A 20,951-nucleotide genomic window follows, 5' to 3' on the forward strand; every position below is an offset into this window, starting at 1 on the left:
ATCATCCAAGCAAATCAAGTCCTGCACTTCAAGTTCAACTTGCGATATGGGCTAAAGTTAGCTCTCATTGGCGCTCCAACTAAGATGTCAATTAAATCAACTGCGCACCTGAAGAGCAGAATCGGGTTGTCTGACTTCCACCCCATTCGGTGAGCCGCTTTTCTTGTCATCCGCTAGCCAGGCTCTCGCCTGAGACCTCGACCATTTCTCCCACGACGTGTATGGGCACCCGCGTCAGGTCTGCTAGTCTTACGTGGTCTGCTTCTTATGGTTTCCGCAGTGGGGAATCTACCTGCCTATACCGTTCGCTCCTAACACGCGCTACTTTCTGGGTGGACATCTCGACTTCATGTATGTCGCTCGGAGGCACATGATTATTCAACCTCCCCCCCATGGTGCAAGACAGTTGTTGCTCCGATAGCGAATGTCACGAAAGCCTCCCCCCTGGGTGGCCTTGAATTGTTGGTAGCTTTTTTCATACTGGTGAAGGCCCGACGTCGTCAATGCGCTGAGATGTAAGTGTTCTCTATTTCCATGTCAGTCTCGACTTCAGCTCGGATTTCATGAACCGAATCCGTCATTAGCGGCAACCGCAACTGTGCAACTTGGTATCCAAATCGAGTTGATTTTGTATCCGCTTGTTCGTATAATGGAACACTCGGCTCAGGGCCATGCCGCGGGGAGACTTAAAACATAGGCTATCCTCACGACGGGCGCCTGTGTCGGCCAGCCTCGTCGCACGCTGCACAAAAAGACGAACCGCATACCCGAGTTAGGCAGATTGAAAGTTTATTTTTTTACCCGTCTCCGACGAACTGCGCAACCCGCAGATCATATCTCCAGACAGGGCCCGCTTACAGGCAACCAATGCGGCACCCCGGGGTCTTACGGCAACCCGAACCTTTATTGACGTCGCGCGAATCTGGCGCACAGGTTGTCAGCTTATCCAATCGACCCCAGAACAGGGGCTATAGATTGCACCAAAGCCAGCAATGCCCCGTCCTTCTAAATGAAGATTATTCAAGATCCTGGTCGCTTTACGGGGTTAAGGTGGCCCAGCGCCCGTTTCGTATCCATACGGACACTTACCGGCACCTCCGTATGGAGCCCGGAGTCGGGATACTGATCTAACCGTTGATAGGGAAAATGCTCTTATGCTTATTGATAGAATGTGACGTGTAGCTAGTTATGAATTGCATACGATGGCTCATAGGTTGGAGTAGTTGAGTTTGCACAGTAGCCATAGATTCCTTGCTTATAAGAACCCCGGATGCTCTCATTGTCTTCGTTTCCACTATTTAGAAGATAGCCTTCCTAATTTGTTTCAAGCATACAGTTATTACATCTTCTCATTTGCAGTGTCTACTATCACGCCTAGGCCCATTCGAGGGTAGTTGTAGCATCATGGAGACATCTCGTGGACCCGAAACTCAAGAGTCTTTTGAGCTTACTGGCGAATCTAACCCGAGGACACCAGAACGCCGCACTGGAGAGACTGAGTCTTTCGACACCGACTCCTCCGACACAGGCGATGACGCAACTGTCGAGGTTGAAAGGCGGAATTCCCGGGCAACGATCGAAGAACTCGGCAGAGAAGAGATCGAGCGCATAATCACCACACTTTCGCGAAGATACAGCGTAGCCGATGGAGGCCAACACCCCGGAGGCCTTCTTGACCAGAACGATCCTACTTTGGATCCTCAGCAAAAGCACTTCGATCTTTCAAAATGGTTGCGTCATTTCATTCAAAAGCTGAATGACGAAGGGCACAAGCAAAAACACACCGGCCTAGTGTTTAAAGACCTCAGTGTTTCGGGGTCAGGGGAGGCTCTTCAACTGCAAAAGACTGTGGGCGATTTATTCTTGCAACCACTGCGGATAGGCGAGGTCTTCCGTCGCGGTAAATCCCACAAACAGATTCTCCATAACTTCAATGGACTCCTCAGGAGCGGCGAGCTTCTCATAGTGCTCGGTCGACCAGGCTCTGGCTGCAGCACGCTCCTGAAGTCTATGTGCGGAGAACTATACAGCCTCGATGTGAGCGAAAAGTCAATCATCCAATACAACGGCATACCGCAGAAAACGATGGTTGCGGAGTTCAAAGGCGAGATGGTGTATAACCAAGAGGTATGACGTTCCCCTGACGAACTTCTGCTGGCCGAACACGTCAACTAATTCTAATGCTGTCTAGGTCGACAAACATTTCCCTCACTTGACAGTTGGGCAGACACTGGAATTCGCAGCATCGTCCAGGACTCCTTCGCGCCGGATCCCAGGCATGTCTCGTGATGAGTTCAGCCGTTATGTTGCGCAGGTTGTCATGGCGGTGTGCAGTCTCAGTCACACCTACAACACCAAAGTCGGGGACGATTTCGTCCGGGGTGTCTCTGGCGGAGAGAGGAAGAGAGTCAGCATTGCTGAGATGATGGTGGCTGGATCTGCGATATCTGCGTGGGACAACAGGTAAGGCCGGTTCGCATATATTACCTCTGCCAACGTTACCTTTGCTGATGAAAAAAAGCACTCGTGGTCTCGACTCAGCAACAGCTCTAAAATTCGCACAAAGCTTACGGCTTGCATCAGACTTCGGCGGAAGTTCAAATGCCGTCGCCATCTACCAAGCCAGTCAGGCCATCTACGACGTGTTCGACAAGGCTACCGTGTTATACGAGGGCCGCCAGATCTACTTTGGTCCAGCCGAAGGAGCAAAGGGATTCTTTGAGAGACAGGGCTGGTTCTGTCCCCAACGTCAAACAACGGGCGACTTTCTTACCTCAGTGACCAACCCTCTGGAACGGAAGGCTCGACCAGGGATGGAAAATGCAGTTCCCCGGACACCCCAGGAGTTTGAAAATTACTGGCGCCAATCGCCCGAATTCGAGGCGTTGCAGACGGATATCATAGCATATGAGCGCGAGTTCCCTGTCAATAACGAGGGTCAGAGCATCACTAGAATGCGCGATGCCAAGAATTATGCGCAAGCCAAATACGTCCGTCCAAAGTCAGCATACCTCATATCCGTCGCTATGCAGGTGAGATTGACGACAAGACGGGCCTACCAACGCATATGGAACGACAAAGCGGCAACCCTCTCCAAGACAATATCGACTGTTATTGTGGCGTTGATCGTTGGGTCGGTCTTTTACGGTGGTGACGACACCACGGCTACTGTCGCCTCCAAGGGGTCCATCTTGTTCCTCGCCGTCCTTGTCAACGCTCTCATGGCTATATCCGAAATTAGTAGCCTGTACTCGCAGCGACCCATCGTCGAAAAGCACGCCAGCTATCGGTTTTATCATCCGGCTACAGAAGCTATAGCCGGAGTCGTTTCCGACATACCCATCAAGTTTATCACAGCTGTTGCCTTTAATACCGTCCTCTATTTTCTAGGCGGCCTACGGCGTGAGCCAGGCCAGTTCTTCCTCTACTTTCTCGTTACCTATATGTCGACTTTCGTCATGAGTGCGATATTTAGGACCATGGCGGCGGTTACCAAGACCGTCTCTCAGGCCATGAGTCTGGCAGGTGTCCTCACGCTAGCGCTTGTTATCTACACGGGCTTTATCATTGCCGTGCCGCAGATGCATCCGTGGTTCGGATGGATTCGCTTCGTTAATCCAATTTTCTACGCCTTCGAGATGCTGGTGGCAAACGAGTTTCATGGCCGCGAGATCGACTGCGCTACGATCGTTCCTTCGTATACCTCGCTCGAGGGCGACTCTTTCATCTGCTCGGCCATAGGCGCTGTTGCTGGTCAGCGTTCCGTCAACGGCGATGCTTACATCTCCACGAGCTACCAGTACTCCTACGATCACGTTTGGCGCAACTTCGGCATTCTCGTGGCCTTCTTGATCGGTTTCATGATGATTTACTTCGTGGCAACGGAGCTGAACTCTTCCACCAACAGCGCGGCCGAGATGCTGGTCTTCCAGCGTGGCCGCGTTCCGGCACATCTCCTCAAGAGCAGGAAACCCACCGGAGATGATGTAGAGACGGCAGGAGAGGAGTTGGGCGAGAAAGGCAACGAGAAGGACACCCAAGTCAACGCTGTTGAGCCACAAAAGGACATATTCACCTGGAGAGATGTTGTCTACGATATTGAAATCAAGGGCGAGCCTCGCAGATTGTTAGACAATGTTTCTGGTTGGGTCAAGCCAGGTACTCTGACTGCCCTCATGGGGGTGTCAGGGGCAGGGAAAACCACTCTACTGGACGTATTGGCTCAGCGAACCTCTATGGGTGTCATTACTGGTGATATGTTCGTCAATGGAGCCCCACTGGATGCCAGTTTCCAACGCAAGACTGGCTATGTCCAGCAGCAAGGTCGGTCCTCGTTTACCCCCATCTGATTACAAGTGTGAAGCTGACTTAATCCGCACCTAGATCTTCACTTGGAAACAGCCACGGTCCGCGAGAGTCTTCGCTTCAGTGCCATGCTCCGTCAGCCCAGTAGCGTGAGCACGGAGGAGAAGTATCGGTTTGTCGAGGATATAATCCGGATGCTCAGTATGGAAGACTTCGCCGACGCCGTAGTCGGGGTGCCAGGGGAAGGCCTGAATGTCGAGCAGCGAAAGCTCCTGACCATCGGCGTGGAACTGGCAGCGAAACCCCAGCTACTCCTGTTCCTCGACGAACCAACTAGTGGGTTGGACTCTCAAAGCTCGTGGGCCATTTGCGCTTTTCTGCGCAAGCTCGCCGATTCTGGCCAGGCGGTACTGTGTACGATCCATCAGCCCAGTGCCGTTCTGTTTCAGGAGTTCGATCGGCTGCTCTTCCTGGCCAAAGGAGGCAAGACTGTCTACTTTGGCGATATCGGAAAAAACTCGCGCACTCTTCTCGATTACTTCGAGTCCAATGGAGCCAGGGCGTGCGAGGATCAGGAGAATCCCGCAGAATACATGCTCGAGATCGTTAATCAAGGAAATAATAGCCGTGGGGAAGATTGGCACTCGGTGTGGAACGCCAGCCAAGAACGTCAAGCTGTTGAAAGTCACATCGACCAACTTCACGAGGAGAGACGGGCTACGCTATCATCAACGGATCAAGACCAAAGCGAGGACCACGATGAGTTCGCCGCTCCCTTCATAGTACAGCTTCGCCATGTCACCTTCAGAGTCTTCCAGCAGTACTGGAGGATGCCTAGCTACATCATGGCCAAATGGGGCCTTGGCCTCACGGCAGGCTTATTCATCGGCTTCTCCTTCTATCAAAACTCGGGAAGCGCCAGCCTAGCGTCCATGTCCAACGTCATTTTCGGCGTCTTCATGGTGACAACGATTTTCTCTACGCTCGTCCAGCAAATGCAGCCGCTGTTTATCACACAACGCTCCCTCTACGAGGTCCGCGAGCGTCCGTCCAAGGCCTACTCATGGCAGGCCTTCCTGCTCGCCAACATCATCGTTGAGATTCCCTACCAAATCGTTACGGCCGTGCTCGTCTACGCGTGCATCTACTACCCCATCGCCGGCATCCAGGACGCATCCCGCCAGGGTCTGGTCCTACTCATGATGATCCAATTCCTCATCTACACGAGCACCTTCGCGCACATGACCATTGTCGCCCTGCCGGATGCCGATACGGCGGGCGCCATAGTGTCGCTGCTGACCATGATGTCCGTGATCTTCTGCGGCGTGCTGCAGGCCCCCAGCTTGTTGCCCGGCTTCTGGGTTTTCATGTACCGCGCCAGCCCCTTCACGTACTGGATTGCGGGCATCGTGTCGACGCAACTTCATGATCGGGCCGTCGAGTGCTCGGCTGCAGAGACGTCCATTTTCAGCCCGCCGGATGGACAGACGTGCGGGCAGTACCTTTCCGATTACCTGCAGACGGCGCCAGGTACGCTGCAGAACCCAGGTGACATGACCGATTGTCGGTACTGTAGCATTACTGTTGCTGATCAGTACCTGGCTGGGTCCAACATCTTCTGGGACGAAAGGTGGCGGAACTTTGGTATCATGTGGGTGTATATTGTCTTCAATGTCGCGGTTACTATCTTGACTTATTACTTCTTCCGCGTTGCTAAGCTTGGGGGAAAGGGGAAGAAGAGTAAGAAGGGCAAGAACGATAAGAACGATAAGTCTAAGGTTTGAGTGGCTAGGGGCAATCTGAGGTTGGTTTGGGTTATGGCAAAGGCGTTCATTGTGCAGGTTTCGTCATGTGAGATGTTGCGATGCTTTTAAGACTGGGCTGGAAAGGTGGTAGAGTTTTTAATTAGATAGATCGGGAAATTGGAATACATAGAATAGAAGGTAGAAATCTACATATCCTGATAGAATTTGAGACCATTGGAAGCTATGAACATGTTGAGACATCAGTGAAAATGCTTAGATAACAGCATTTCAGCATCCCTCTTTCATACTGAGAGGAGTAGTACGGAGAAGTGGTTCGCTTTCGTATCCTAGGAAATGTACTTATATCACAAGAATACATGTTGGGGTGAATACACCTTATACATCTTTAGGCCATGCTGCGTTGAACTATTTAAGATACAGCCTATAACCACTGCCCAGGCTGATTCTTGGAACTAAGTGTGCCTCCATCGAATCCAGTATTCACCTCATCCACCTCCTGATATTTGCCCAGCGCCAATACATTATACCCTCACAGAGCCTGGACATTCAAAATAGCACACATGATCCAAAAGGCGACTAGTATAACAGTCAAAGCAGCCGCAACATCCCGTTACCCGTCCCTCATGAGCACATTCCCAATCAGTTCGTAGCAATCGCCAGACCCGCATTCGAGACCACAAACGCCCACCACTGGAGACTGAACCTCATGTACCTCGCCTTACGTAGAGCCGACAGCGTCGTCAGTCCCGAGAACTAAATGGAAATCATCCAGAGAAACAACCCTGTAGGTAAAGCTACCGCATGCCACACAACCCCAACATCTAACGACGTAATCCCCATATAACCCTGCGGCACCTTTTCTTTTCCCTGATTTCCCAGCGCCAACAATCCCGCACACGTATAAGCCGCCAGCCCTAAACTGACATACATGCCCGGCCTCACACTGGGACTGGGCATGTCGAGGCGTATCAATCGAGAAAAACGCACGCTATACATGAGCAGCGCCAACATCCACCCCAACCCCTGTCCCGAAAGACCGGCAATGATTATATGCATATCGTACGGGCTCGGCTGCGTCTGCGCAATCTGCGCTGCTAGAGGTCCCGAAACGAGAAAAGTATACGCGGACATGATCCACGTCGGCACGGCGTCGCCGACGTCCATGTTCTCCATGCCGAAGATGATGTGGTGCTGGAACATGGCGACGAGGAGGCGAAGTAAGTCCAGAAGGCTATTCTTAACAGTGATCGGCCATTTACCTTTACTTCCGTCATCGACACCTGCTCCTCCTGAACCGGGTATCCCGTACGTAGCGGCAACAGTAAGGAGTATAGCAAGGGAGACTCAGAAAGCGCCGAAGAAAAAAATCTCAGAGGGGTGGTGGAGACTGATAAGTAAAGCGACGGGGCGCTTGCGGTGAAAGTTGGGACGAGGATCGACAGCTACTATGCATATTGCGAAATTCCTTTTCCAGGTAAACCAGCAACCTCACGGGATCGGAACTTTGGAAATCACCAAAAGAGAATATAGATCAAGCCGGCTATCCGCCAAACAAACTCATTTCCAATCCCAAGTGCCCAAATGGCTTTGGGCAGTCTGATGAGATGAAGAGTTGAGCTTAGAGGATCCCGCATAACGTAACGTCCTCTATCGAATATGCCAAATGCCGACATCAGTCCACTAGAACCGCACTCCCATGTCCACCAATGCAACTTCTCTCATTTGAATCGAACTTACATGGGACCAGGCAAATCAACGTCGTCATTCCTTGACCCGGATTGCCATCCAGACCTTTACTCGCTATAACATCTGAGCAGAACAGAGTACTCTTCTCCATTGGATCGCAATGTTTCTCAAACCTTCAACTCGCTCTGCTCGCCATCTGTTGTCTAGACCAAGAGCACCAGTTCATAAAAGTCAACTACACAGGACAGCTCCCCTCAGAGCCTTCAGCACAACCCAAGTGGCCAACTTCCCCACCCCGTCAAGTGGTCTCCCAAAGCACGAAATACAGTACTTCCCCGATATCTTGGGGGCTCTGCCTTCGCAATCTGCTGAGTTTCGGAGGGTGTTGTGAACTAGTATGTTATCTTGGTTTCCGAGTCGACATGCATCACTCCATCAGGAGTAGGACTAAGATATTGCAGGGCTATACAGTCAACTTGTCCTCATGACCATCCCGGTCGGTGGTGACATTGGCGAAGAGGCATTACTTCCCCCTTTCATCCCATCCATCCAACTCGGCCAAATCACCTCTAATTCTCACCACATGTACAGATCCACACTGTCGACCAAATCCTAACCTTCACCTCGGGCACAGGGCTCGCCCAAGTCGGCCGCACCGAGCAGAAGGTCAAGGCCAGAAGACCTGGTCATTGAGCCCGCGGGGACAAGCCACCAGTTCCTCAACACGGGGCCGACATCGCTGTTGCTGTACACGGTGTACAGTCCTGCTGAGCATAAGTCTACCACTGTGCATAAACGAAGGAAGAGGGCGACAAGGAAGAAGAGGATGGAATTGATAAGGTGCCACCGAGGAGTCAGCGGAGCAAGGAGGAGAATGAGGGGGACGGATTGGTCAAGGGAGGGTGAATGGGGATTGGAATGATGGATTTGTTGATGAACAGGTTGTATTGTAATATCAACTTGTGTCCCATATCGATGTTTGGTATGAACTTGTTGACTTATATGGATGCTTTATGGTGCGTATCCTCCAGAACAACATTCACGACATAATACGGTCATTTGTACAAATCGCTTCATTGTTGTCAGGATCCAGTATCCGGTTCGCGTTTCTCACTTTGACTCAAGCTCTGGTGATGACAAGCTGAGCGACATCCATCCCATCCTTCAGATCAATATTGACTTGTGTGGCATAACAACAAGATATTGAAAAATGCTCTGTAAAAGCTGAAAATGTATTGCCTTCATTAATCTCATCATGCTCAGGCGCACCTCTGGCAGCACAGAACCGCTCCAATCATTGCCAACAGTCTGACCCGACCTGGTAATAATAAGAACCCGTTTCCCAGGCCGGCAATGTTTCAGGCACCTCCGCGGGTTGTATACACCTCCTCTTTACTGGATCCCGGCCAGTCAGGGGTATCGCCAGATTCAGCTAAACGCCGACAGCCCTTTAGCCGAAAGAAAACAATACCACAAAGGCCATAATCACGGCATTTTATCTCAGTTTTAATATATTGTCTCATGTCGATCTTAGGGACCACATTGCGGGGAAAGCTTAGCCCCCAGGCTACTATGGCAGTTGTGCAGATGCATTCCGCCAAGTCAGGCAAGAAACTGATATAAGTGGTCTTGGCTCCCGTCTTGACAATCCTCGGCCGCGACACCTCGCCAATGTCATTGCTTATTTTAGTGTAGCTTGAATTAAATTATGAAGATGATGCTTTCTACCTTTCTCACCGGCATCCTCGCTACAGCAGCCCTAGGGGCCTCCCTCACACAGGTGTCCAACTATAACAACAATGCCACCTCCAAGGCACAGATGTATGAACCATCCCCTCGTCCTATTTGACTTACACCTAAATAACACCTATCCAGGTATATCTACGTCCCCGATAATGTAGTCACCAACCCACCCCTCGTAGTAGTACTCCACTCGTGCCAATCCTCCGCGCAATCCTACTTCACCAACAACAAGATTCCCTGGAAACAAGGGTCTGACAAAAAGGGTTACATCACCATCTGGCCCTCATCGCCCAACTCCGGTACCTGCTGGGACGTCTCCTCCAAGCAATCCCTCAGCCACCTCGGCGGCGGCGACTCCCAAGCCATCGCCAGCATGATCCTCTACGCACTCGACCACTACAAAGCCGACGCGTCCCGCGTCTACGTAACGGGCGGTAGTTCGGGAGCCATGATGTCCAACGTCCTCGCCGCGACACACCCGGAACTCATCAGCGCCGTGTCCTTGTACTCAGGCGTTCCAGCAGGCTGTTTCGTTTCTTCGAGTGGCGGAATCGCGCAGTGGAATAATACCTGCTCGGGCGGACAGATCAAAGCCACGGCCGACAAGTGGAAGCAGGTCGTGCTGGATATGTATCCTGGTTACACTGGGGCGAGACCCAAGATGCAGGTCTGGCATGGGAGCGTGGACTCGACGCTGGCGCCGGCAAATTATGAGGAAACGATCAAGCAGTGGACGGGGGTGTTTGGGGTTAGTCAGACGGCGACGGCTACGAAGGCTGATACGCCGCAGGGTGGGTATACGACTTCGGATTATGGGTCGAGTGTGGAGGGAATCTATGCCCAGGGGGTTGGGCATAGCGTTCCGGCTAATTTGACGGCGAGTGAGATTTGGTTTGGGCTCTGAGGGGTTGGCGAGGTTGCTGTGATAGTGGGTGTGGTTCGAAATTGAAGATTGGAAGACTGAGAAAGAGTATCTAAATAGTTGTTGAGGATGCACATATGGTTTGTCATTGGTGCAGTCGATAAGTAGAGTCGAAGCTGGTAGGGATAGGGATTGGGGTTGGATTTGGAACATCGATATATGGAGGGGGGATCATGACTGCGAGTATGTAGTATGGCACATCTGACATGACCTACCAAGTACCTCAAAAAGCTTTGTAAAGACAGTTGCATTACCATCAGTCCAAGACCACCGTTGGTAGGTGGCTTGGCCTTTATACTCGGCCGACTTACAACTTTAGCATAAGGTCGTTGGATTCATATGCTGATGACCCACCATTCTATATCGTTGTCAGCACGTGAATTCTCGGGGCTCCAGAGTTAAGTGAGTCATACCAAATAGCAAATGGTGCCATATCGACGATCGTTCACGAAGCACACGGGGCCATTCTTAGCACGGCTCTGACAACCCCGGTCCTTAGTACGTTTCCCAAGACAACATAATCCATGGACGTTGCGGGATCAAGGAGGGCTGAAGCTGGAAGTAACCGACCCCGAAGTCGACCTCGCTATCGACGGAACTGGCGAAGGACTCGCAGAAGACTTGGAAGACGACGCCGGCGAATCCGAGCGGAGCGGATGTCCTACTCCAAAAGCCGCAGCGCCCAGCAGTTTCGTCCCCAGAATGGTCTTCTCGCCCGGCAGCTCCTCGGGGACGTTGGGGTTAACAAGTTTCAGCTTCTCCAGCACGATGCCCGACGCCTTCAATACCCACTGCCCACCCACCTCCTCCGCCTCCGTGCCCGCCTCCTTCATCACCCACTGCCCGTCCGGAAGATCGTAGTGCCGGCCATTGTCACTCACTATGCCGGGCTGTTTGACCCGTGGGTCTCTGTCATTGTCGGACAAATCCTGGTCGGGAGGGGCCCAGGTATCATGCGCGAGGATGGTTTTCATGATTTGGATTTTATCGGTCATGTGCATGATCTTCCGGGGCACGTGCAGGAGGTGTAGCCAGGGTTTGCCTACGGCGTGGAGGATCTCCTTGATCTCGCGGTCTGATATGCCTTGCATCCACCACAGGTCGTTGTTGAGCTTGGCAAAGCAGAGGTAGTAACCCAGGATGACAAGCGCGCGGGGGCGGTGCTCTTTGGCGAGGGGGATGAACTCCCGCGGCATGAAACTGAAGAAGGTGATGATACGCAGATCCAGGATGGAGCTGAAGCCGTGATGGAGCTCGGCGTAGAGCGACCCCATGCATTTCAGCACCGTGTAGTATGTCTGCTGGTGCTCGTAATCCGCGTCGCCTGGCTTGATGGACGACACCATGAACAGTAGATTATTTGGGATGAATTGACCCGTCTTCTCAACGTCAATGGGCGGCCGGTAGAAGAGCACAGCCAGGCCCGAGTCGGTGATGGATTGCGGTGATATGATTTCGATAATCAGTCCGATGCCTCGCCAGACCGCCATCCAGTCGACGATATACAGAGGTTTCGTGTCGGCCTCGCGGAACATCTGGCTACTCAGCGCCGTCATGAGGAGCGAGCAAGCCAGAAGTGCCGGGTAGTCAGCTGGCCGCGCCGCTTCGATGGCATCGCGGTAGCCCTCATATGCCTTGGATTGATACGCGAGGGTCTTAGCGTAGGGGACCTCCTGGCCCAGGCCCCGGAGCTGCAGAGCTGACAGGGCCATGAGGCACTGCATGAGAAACGGCGATTTGAAGGCATGCTCGACCACTTTGACCTTCAAGACGTGGTCGATGGTCGGAGAACGACCGCCTTCGATGGAGAACGAATTGCAGGCCTCGGCCGTGTAGAACCACAGCATCTTCATGTCGATGTCGTCTCCCACACCCGTTGGCCGAAATTGCGGTTCTGTTGTGACTACCACATCCCCAGCATTTCGATGGGGCGATTGAGGTGCGCCGCGCCGCACGCTCGGAAGAGATGAATCCCTGACTGCGACGGCTTGGGACAACGAAGACGCTGACGGGGATTGGCCGGCGGATTTGCTTCCCGGGTATATGCATGATTCCCGACGGAGTGTGCAAGCACGGCAAGTCGGTCTCTCTTCAGAACATTTCACTATTACTTAAATTAGTGGATGTATCACGTTGTCGCGAGCTGAAATATTCGAACCTTTACGTTTTTTACAGTTGATGCAACCCGCCCGTGATTTCTTGTGAGGTCGTTTGGAATGGTAAGGCTTCTCAGTCGTTTCGAGGTTCTCAATTGACGGTCGAGGGTGAGCCGATACTTCCGTCTCCGACAACCGATTGAAGAACGTAAAATCCATATCGTCGGGCATAGGAGTATGGAGATCCAAAGGAAGTAAGTCCATGTTTGTCTCCATCTCGTCTGTTTTGAAGGTATCCGGAGTTCAATATGGGTGACTCAGCTTATTCTCTAGTTCCGAAATCTCATCCACAACCTCACTTGCTATGGCACTCGCTTACACCAGGACATGCGAGCTCGGATCTCATTGATAAGTAAAGCAAACAATCTTGTATTCGCGAGGGGAGAAAAACCGCAATGATATCGCAGCTTGATCCAGTGTTGCTCAAGCGGAAAATCCGCTGATTCGAGGTCAATTCGAATGCATACGTCAACACTTTCAGCAACGGGCGGCGGCGCAGCAGAAAGCGGCTGCGAGAACAAGGGCTGCGAAAACAACGGTTTGGCGACTGGCGGTGGTTGTTCCCCATCTTCCCACCGCTAAGGCCGGCTCTCGTAAATCCACTAATCTCTTCGCTTGCGAGTTGGTTCGCTAAACTACCTTGGCTTGGTTCGCCTGTAGCCTTGAGAGAATCCTTTCGACCACTTTCCAACCGTCAACGCGACTACCCTGTAGCTTCAAGCAGGAAAGGCCGAGGCACAATATCTATGTAGGCGTTAGCACGCGCCATCGTTGGGGACAAAACGCGCCGCACCCCTTGCCGTAGCCATCTACGTAGACCGGCCCGAAACCTTACACCGGAATCTAGAATTATTCTCAACGCTTCAATACTATCACTCCAGCTCACGATCCATAAAGCACAATGAAGATCCAATAGTCTGATATCTGTGCAGCCAAGACCGTGTTGGGCTCTTCTCAGGTGAAAATGAGCAACACCCTCTTCCAGCTCCCCTCAGAGCTTGTCACAACCCTCTTCTCGACCTTCCCATGCCGCGAACCTCAAATCCGGGCTCTAGCAACTCTCGTCTACCCTCACGCAGCACCATGCCGGAACCTCATCATCCACGGCACCGAAGCCACGGGCAAGAGCGCCATTACTGCGAATATACTTAAAGTCCTGCGCGACGACACCGAAACCGACCTCAATTATGCCATCGTCAAGTCGTCCGAATGCGTCACGGCGCGGCACCTGTTCGAGCGCACCATTGGAGCGGTAGCAGACGCTTTACAATGGGACGGTGCCGTCGGGCGGTGCGAGACGCTGGCCGCATTGACGGTAGAGTTGAGTAAGATGCTGAAGTACAAGGAGCGAGGAGAGGAAGGCTGGAGATTCGTGCTGGTTTTTGATGCGATTGATCGCCAAAGGGAGGCGCCTCCAACGCTACTCCCAGCATTGGCGAGATTATCTGAGATTGTACGACCCCCTCAAGCTACTCTAGGCCCTCTAAAACTACATCAATGCTAACCACACCACTCAGATACCGAATCTAATCACGATATTCATCCTCACCTCGCCCACCCCCTCCCTCCTGCGCACCGCCTCAACACCTCACCTCCACTTCCCTCCCTACACCAAATCGCAATACACCACCATCCTCTCCGCGTCCCCTCCTCCACCCCTCCCAAACACCACCGCCCAAGAAACGACCGACCTCTACACCCGCTTCGCAGCCGCTGTCCACGACAGCCTGACCCGCTCCGCCTCACGCACCCTCCCCTCCCTTCAACAAGCCAGTGCCGTCCTCTGGCCGCGCTTCACGGCCCCCGTTGCGGCCGGAACCCACAAAGCGCGCGAGTTCTCCAAGCTGCTCATCGTGTCGCGGGCTTACTTCCAAGACGAGACAGTGCTGGAGCCGGGTATTGTCAAGGGTCGTTCTTCCGCAATAACAACATCAGCATCATCAGCAGCAACAGTAGTGGCAGCAGGATCTGGAGCCCCTCCTGCAGGCAAAACCGAAGCAAGCAACAAACTCAAGACAACTACAGACCTCGCGAACCTCCTTCCCCCGACAGCTCGCTTGTTACTAATCGCCGCCTACCTGTCCTCCCACAACGCCCCCCGCCACGACCTAACCCTCTTCAGCACGTGGCACCACGGCCGGCGCAAACGCGGCGGTGCCATTGTGAAATCACGCGGTCGCAGCGGCAACACCAAACACCGCAAAATCGCTCGCAAGCTGCTCGGTCCGGGGGTCTTTGTCTTGGAACGCATGGTTGCCATCTATGCGGCCCTGCGACGGGAGTGGGTCGGTGACGAAGGAAAGGGAGCGGGTAGTGTAGACGGAGATGTGGGGATGGCGGTTGCGACACTGGCGAGTCTGAGGTTGGTGGTTAGGGTTGGGGGTGCGGCGTCGGCCGGTGGGAATATGGATCGTGGGGGGAGATGGAGGGTTGGGGTTGGGTGGGAGGTTGTTAGGGGGGTGGGTCGGAGTTTGGGGGTCGAGGTTGAGGAGTGGTTACTGGAGTGAAGATGTCATCGCATTATCCATCGGATCAGGCAGGATACCCACCCATATCACATTGGTCAAAGACATAGGCTCAATCTAAGACTAATTGGATAATTAAGGAGACTGAGATTTATGACAAGCTAACCGCCGTCCACAATAATCACAGCACTTCCGTCTTCCATTTTGTCGCCCTTCTTAGACATTGCAGTTGTCTAGAAATATCGTATGCATGACCGCTCAACTCCCAGGATGGGACGGCTACCCCTTCCCCTTTAAACCAGCCTTCTTCTCAGCAGCGTACACCTTCTCTGGCAATCCCGGAGCATAATCAAATTCATCCTCCAGGAAAGCTTTAGTGTTTACTTTCTAGTAAGCCCGCGAGATGGGTGACTCGAGAGCAAGCACCTATTTTTGCAGGTCAGGGTCAGCAATTGGGCAAACGCAAAACCGGTATTTACAACTTGTGACTATGCGAGAGCGCATACCAAAGCAACACGGCAAGGAATGTAGATATGCGTCCAGTTTTTCCTGCCATTCCACTCCATGGGCGTCGTGAAGAAGCGCGTACTCTCGTCGATTCGGCTGTAGCCGCCGTTCTCCTTGGAGTCCGAGTTCAGCACGATTTTGTAGGTGCCGGGGCTCTCGACACCGATTCGGTAGTCCGTGTAGCTGTTCGTAGGATGGAAGTTGAAGATGAATAGGAGGCCGCCACGCTCAAAAACGATGACCTTGTCGCTCTCGTTATTCAGGCTGATGTACGCCTGGGGGGAGTGCAGCCAGCCGTAGTGAGCCTCTGTCAGGTTCATCTGTCGGTCGAATTCATTGAGGTCCTTGTAGCGGAGGAGCTTGTCGTCCGTGAGATTGAGTTGCCGGCGCGCGTACCAGAACGAGTTCTGGTTTCCCTCTCGGGGGAAATCGAGCCACTCGGGGTGCCCGAACTCGTTGCCCTCAAAGTTCAAGTATCCCTCACCACCCAGAGCATGGGTCAAGAGACGAATCAACTTGTGTAGAGATATGCCGCGATCAATAACAGGTGTCATAGGCGTCAACGTTGACATGTTGGTGTATAGCTCAGAATCACAGAGGTGCATAAGAAGAGTCTTGTCTCCCACGAGAGCTTGGTCATGACTCTCGCAGTAAGCAATCGTCTTCTCACCGTGGCGTCTGTTTGTCAGTGTCCAGCAAATAGCAGACATGTCCCAGTCCTCATCTTTCTTCTCCTTCAATAGCTTGATCCACATGTCGGGAACGGCCATTGCTAGTCGGTAATCGAAGCCAACGCCGCCGAGCGAAAGTGGTAGGCACAAAGCTGGCATCCCCGACACATCCTCAGCCACTGTGATTGACTCGGGGTATAGATTGTGTAGCATCTCGTTTGCAATTATGAGATACACCACGGCCTCCTCGTCGACTCCGGCGCCGTAATACTCATGGTAACCACCCGAGAAACCCCTTGAACACATTAGCCAGGTTGTCACTTCGAAACAGACAATTAAGGCGGCCACTTACGTTCCAATACCATGATGGGTGTAAAGCATGCTTGTGACACCGTCGAATCGGAAGCCGTCAAAGTTGTATTCGTCCATCCAAAATCTTAAGTTGCTCAGGAGAAATCTCAGAACCTCGTGACTGCCATAGTTGAAGAGCCGGCTATCCCAGAGCTCATGTCTGCCCTTGGCGCCCTCGTGGAAGTATAGGTGGTCAGAACCGTCGAACTCGTTCAGGCCGTCCAGCACATTCTTCGAGGCGTGGCTGTGAACCACGTCAAGTAAAACCACGAGCCCCATGCTGTGAGCTGTGTCGATCAACTCCTTGAGATCCTCGGGTGTGCCATATCGGCTGCTGGCAGCGAAGAAGTTGTTGACTTGGTAACCAAAACTGGCATAGTAGGCATGCTCCATGATGGCCATGAGCTGGATCACGTTGTATCCAAGACACTTGATTCTCGGGAGCATATTCGCGGTGAACTCCTTATAGGTCGTAACTCGCAGCTCGGGCGAGGAAATACCAACGTGCGCTTCGTATACTCGAGCGCTTTCCGGCTTCTTTGGTCGCGGGTGCTTGAATGTGTATCTCTTGGAAGCAGGAGGGTTCCAAAAACGAGCATCGTAGGCCGGCGATACCGACAGGTCTTGGGTAACGTATTTGATCCACGCTGGAAGGCGGTCGATCCACTCGCCGGTTGGGGTAGTCATGGAGATCTACGGGCTCTCGTCAGTCGAGTATACATACAGCCATGAGATTTGGGTCCTTTGTACCTTGACTTTGGACTGGTGAGGAATGACTGGGCCTCCGTTGTTCGCAGGAAGGTATATCTCCCAGACTCCAAAGTCATTCTTCTTCATGGGGTGGGAGCCCCTGTTCCAGCCATCTTGTCCAACATTAGCCTGGCATCGCAGTACGTTTGTGGGTCGATGGAACTCACTGAAGTCTCCGATCAGAAATGCCTCCGTTGCGTTCGGTGCCCATTCTCGGTACGTGATGTTGTGAGACTTGTCCACGTTGAACCCGAATTTCTCTGTACCCTATACTCGAAGGCGTTGGTCAGAACATGTCTCACATTAGACTTAGAACACATACCCGAGAGAACTTCTCTATTCCTCCCTCGGTTTCGTCAATTATCTTGATCCAGTCTTGAGCTTTTGTGTACCTGCGCTTCAGGGCGTCCTTGAAAGGCGCCAACCAAGGGTCGAGCTCGATGACACCTACCCAAAGTCAGTTCATACACCGGCCGGAGACATCTCCGCCAAGGAGTCTAGGTGAACGATGCTTACCGGTGCCGTCGTTGGGAACGCCTTCGGCTGAGCTACTTTGAGCCAACGAATTGGCCGAAGCATCTGCAATGGGATCCATGTTTGCAAGCGGAATCCTGGACGGGGCTGGACTAAGTGATTCTGAAAAGCGCCAAAAAAGAACACCGACCGCTTGAAGAAAGTGTTGAGCCCTCCGCCTAGAAGCGACTTGAAGCTACGTACTTCGAGGTTTGGGTAAGTGTAGGTACTTATGATGGAACAAAACACCTGAACCGGTCAATTGAAAGACGTACAACCCGGAACAGCTCGAGGGGAAATAAAGTCAATCGAAGAGAGAAATTATTCTCGTTCCTGAGTTCTACTTGGCAAGCTGAACTTTGTTAAAGAGCTCTTTCTCTTTCGTCTGAAGCGGGAAAAGCTCCAATTTGGGCTCCAACATGGGACGTTGGAAATGACGTCGCGGTCTGCAGCAGCGGCAATCAACTAATTCAACGAAACTTACCCCTGCCAGCCCGGCCAAAAACCCTTCCTCGTTCAACAAATGGCTGTGTCTGTCGATGGAACGAGTATTACAAGCTTGCTACCTACCTGCTACACGTTGCCCGCTGTCTATCAGAGGATCAGTATGATAGCTTCCATTCTCGCCAACGACAGGGAACTTCATAGCAACCCCTCTGGTGTTATTGCCAAGTGGATCTCAATATAACCCGCCTCTCCAGTTCACAAGGTTGGATCATGTCATCCAAAGTCATCCAATATGGGGCAATGGAGAGAGCTTGCGCTAGGATCAACTTGTTAATCTGGAGGACCACCACATGCACAAATGAAGGTCGACTCCGGCTTTTAGCGGCACATCCCACCCGAGTCCCCCGCACTGGGCAGCGGGTTAGCTTACAGATGCGGACATCTTGTCAAAGCACGCCGATGTCCGATCAAGGAGCTACAACAAGACACAATCAACAACATCCTTCTTGCCGTCGTTGACCTCTATCGAGCGAAACCTATTGTTCACATAAAGGGCCTCTAAGCGCACGACCTAACCATTTCGCTTCTCGACTTCCGTTCTCTACCAACGTTGAAGTACCCATCTTCCGCAAACTTGTCCGACGAGCCTATTCCATTAGATGCTCGCTTATGAGGTGTAGTGAGGGTCTGCTTGATAGTTCGGGGGTGAACCCCTAGGACCGACGTGACTATGTCGGTCTTTGCTCGTTCTACCGTCTCTTCCCTCGCTATTGCAGTCCCGATTTGTCGATGCCGAGCGTTCTCGACGTCGTCTGTCCTCCAGACCGCGCCACGCCGCACCCGAGACCTCTCATCGAGCTTCTCCAACACATATGACCCGGACGAAGAAGGGCGGGGGCCCATGTTCAATAAGAGTACATTCGGCGTACCGCAGTTCTACCCGAGGGACCTCAAGAAGCGCGTGGATGAATACGTCGTGGGACAGGACCGAGCCAAGAAGACGATATCGTCCATCATCTTCAACCACTATCAGGGGGTGCGAAGGCGGCATCACCAGGAAGAGCAGGAACGCAAGCGAGAGGAGAAGATGATGCGGCGGAATGAGGCACGGGAAAGGCTAGCGCGCGAGAGGGACCCTATGCACCCTGTCGAAGGTTGGCATAAAGATCCTCCGTTCCATTGGTTCGGGACTGACGAGATGTCCAAAGACGAGTTCCCGGGCCACAACGAGTCGGTCCAGCATACCCATCATAGTACATGGCAGTTTGACGAGCAGGAGATTGAATACTACATACCCGAAGACAAAAACCGGCCACAGCACGTTAAAATTGACAAGAGTAATCTGTTGTTAATAGGTCCCACCGGCGTAGGAAAAACGTATATACTTGAGTAGGTAATATCTGACACGGTAAGCCAAGGGGTTTGTTATTACTGAGTACTAATTGCTTGTAGGACTTTAAGCAAGAAAATCAACGTCCCTTTTACGATATGCGATTGCAATTCCTTCACGCAAGCCGGGTATATTGGCCAAGATGTCGAAACATGTATCGAGCGCCTCCTCATCGAAGCCAACTACGATATCAAAGCAGCCGAGCACGGAATTGTCGTCCTTGATGAGTTCGATAAGATCGCGAAACGCGAGACCATGAATGGACGGGATGTAGGTGGTGAGGGTGTACAGCAAGCACTGCTCAAGCTCGTCGAAGGCACGAAAGTTACGGTCAATGTCAAAGACAACCGTTCGGCTGCATCCTCTCGCTCCGCAAGCCCCATAACGACCAACTATTCGGGACCGGGCTCATCGTCCTCGACATCAGGCCCCCAGTCAGCCCCGCCTCCCTCTGGCAAGGTGGACCAATACACCATCGACACGACGAACATTCTCTTTGTCATGTGTGGGGCTTTCGTAGGGCTAGACAAAGTAATCCTCAATCGTGTGTCCAAACCCAGTATGGGATTCGGCTCAGAATTGCGGAGTCGCAGTTCGAATAGCAAGACCCCGGACTTGCCTCCGGAACTGTTCAAGGGCCTCCCACACCACCCTCCAAACGCCACCAATACATCAGCTCTCACGGCACTAGATCTCGCTACCCCGGAAGATTTGCAGGGGTTTGGGTTCATCCCTGAGCTCATCGGCCGTGTCCATAACATAGTGGCCCTCACACCGCTCTCCCAGAGCGATCTCCTGCGTATTCTCACAGAGCCCCGCAATAGCTTGGTGGCTCAGTACACGGCGCTCTTCGAGACCTACCCCTCCCGCCTCTACTTCACTCAGAAGTCTCTGAGAGCGATCACTGAGCGCGCCGAGAAGTCCCAAACAGGGGCTCGTGGCTTGAAGATGGAGATGGAGCGCGTGCTGGCCGAGGCCATGTTTGACGCCCCAATGTCGTACGTGCTGGTCACCGATAAAGCGGTCCGGGGCCAGGAGAAGGTAGGGTACTGGGGCAAGGACGGCCGGATGGAGGTCGAGAGAATGGTGAACGAAGAGGATGGGATCATAGAGCATTCCGGCGCTGGCGGGAGGGAAGTCATTAGTGGAGCGGGGTTTGAGGCTTATAGGGAGGCGGGACAGAGTGGTGCTTAGTAGAGTTGCCACAACTTCCTCCCTGAGCCCCGCTTCCACTACACACAGTACTCGGGCGGAATCTACAGTCCGGGGGAGTTGCTAA

General features: G+C 52.7%; 8 protein-coding genes across 8 annotated transcripts; 5 read left to right on the forward strand and 3 right to left on the reverse strand.

Moving 5' to 3' along the window:
- Positions 1-1,404: 1,404 nt before the first annotated feature.
- BCR38DRAFT_343789 (ABC-2 type transporter-domain-containing protein) lies at positions 1,405-6,089 on the forward strand (the record flags this gene model as incomplete). The annotated part of the gene is made up of 5 exons (XM_040856063.1): positions 1,405-2,127; positions 2,192-2,463; positions 2,522-3,184; positions 3,245-4,323; positions 4,384-6,089. 5 exons carry the CDS (start codon positions 1,405-1,407, stop codon positions 6,087-6,089), a joined length of 4,443 nt encoding a protein of 1,480 aa, XP_040715579.1.
- A 621-nt stretch (positions 6,090-6,710) lies between these two features.
- Positions 6,711-7,271, reverse strand: BCR38DRAFT_485304 (voltage-dependent anion channel; the record flags this gene model as incomplete). The annotated part of the gene is made up of 2 exons (XM_040863860.1): positions 6,711-6,824; positions 6,891-7,271. 2 exons carry the CDS (start codon positions 7,269-7,271, stop codon positions 6,711-6,713), a joined length of 495 nt encoding a protein of 164 aa, XP_040715580.1.
- Positions 7,272-7,871: 600 nt separating this feature from the next.
- On the forward strand, positions 7,872-8,663 carry BCR38DRAFT_514962 (uncharacterized protein; the record flags this gene model as incomplete). Its single annotated transcript, XM_040865078.1, has 5 exons — positions 7,872-8,144; positions 8,229-8,277; positions 8,349-8,423; positions 8,473-8,544; positions 8,574-8,663. The coding sequence occupies exons 1-5, from the start codon at positions 7,918-7,920 to the stop codon at positions 8,661-8,663; spliced, it is 513 nt and encodes a 170-aa protein (XP_040715581.1). The 5' UTR covers positions 7,872-7,917.
- An 811-nt stretch (positions 8,664-9,474) lies between these two features.
- Positions 9,475-10,404, forward strand: BCR38DRAFT_342540 (acetylxylan esteras-like protein 1 precursor; the record flags this gene model as incomplete). The annotated part of the gene is made up of 2 exons (XM_040855955.1): positions 9,475-9,578; positions 9,633-10,404. 2 exons carry the CDS (start codon positions 9,475-9,477, stop codon positions 10,402-10,404), a joined length of 876 nt encoding a protein of 291 aa, XP_040715582.1.
- Positions 10,405-11,279: 875 nt separating this feature from the next.
- On the reverse strand, positions 11,280-12,659 carry BCR38DRAFT_314914 (uncharacterized protein; the record flags this gene model as incomplete). Its single annotated transcript, XM_040854692.1, has 2 exons — positions 11,280-12,526; positions 12,581-12,659. Coding segments are annotated over 2 exons (1,326 nt in total), but the record flags the coding sequence as incomplete, so codon positions are not given.
- Positions 12,660-13,542: 883 nt separating this feature from the next.
- Positions 13,543-15,085, forward strand: BCR38DRAFT_409564 (origin recognition complex subunit Orc5; the record flags this gene model as incomplete). The annotated part of the gene is made up of 2 exons (XM_040858380.1): positions 13,543-14,031; positions 14,096-15,085. The coding sequence occupies 2 exons, from the start codon at positions 13,543-13,545 to the stop codon at positions 15,083-15,085; spliced, it is 1,479 nt and encodes a 492-aa protein (XP_040715584.1).
- A 345-nt stretch (positions 15,086-15,430) lies between these two features.
- BCR38DRAFT_485308 (family 13 glycoside hydrolase) lies at positions 15,431-17,917 on the reverse strand (the record flags this gene model as incomplete). The annotated part of the gene is made up of 7 exons (XM_040863861.1): positions 15,431-15,469; positions 15,550-16,516; positions 16,574-17,265; positions 17,323-17,435; positions 17,490-17,589; positions 17,645-17,769; positions 17,839-17,917. The coding sequence occupies 7 exons, from the start codon at positions 17,915-17,917 to the stop codon at positions 15,431-15,433; spliced, it is 2,115 nt and encodes a 704-aa protein (XP_040715585.1).
- A 1,095-nt stretch (positions 17,918-19,012) lies between these two features.
- Positions 19,013-20,866, forward strand: BCR38DRAFT_485309 (P-loop containing nucleoside triphosphate hydrolase protein; the record flags this gene model as incomplete). Its single annotated transcript, XM_040863862.1, has 2 exons — positions 19,013-19,671; positions 19,735-20,866. 2 exons carry the CDS (start codon positions 19,013-19,015, stop codon positions 20,864-20,866), a joined length of 1,791 nt encoding a protein of 596 aa, XP_040715586.1.
- Positions 20,867-20,951: the final 85 nt, after the last annotated feature.

This window comes from Pseudomassariella vexata, assembly GCF_002105095.1.
Source record: "Pseudomassariella vexata strain CBS 129021 chromosome Unknown BCR38scaffold_7, whole genome shotgun sequence".
In the NCBI taxonomy this organism is placed as follows: Eukaryota; Fungi; Ascomycota; class Sordariomycetes; order Amphisphaeriales; family Pseudomassariaceae; genus Pseudomassariella; species Pseudomassariella vexata.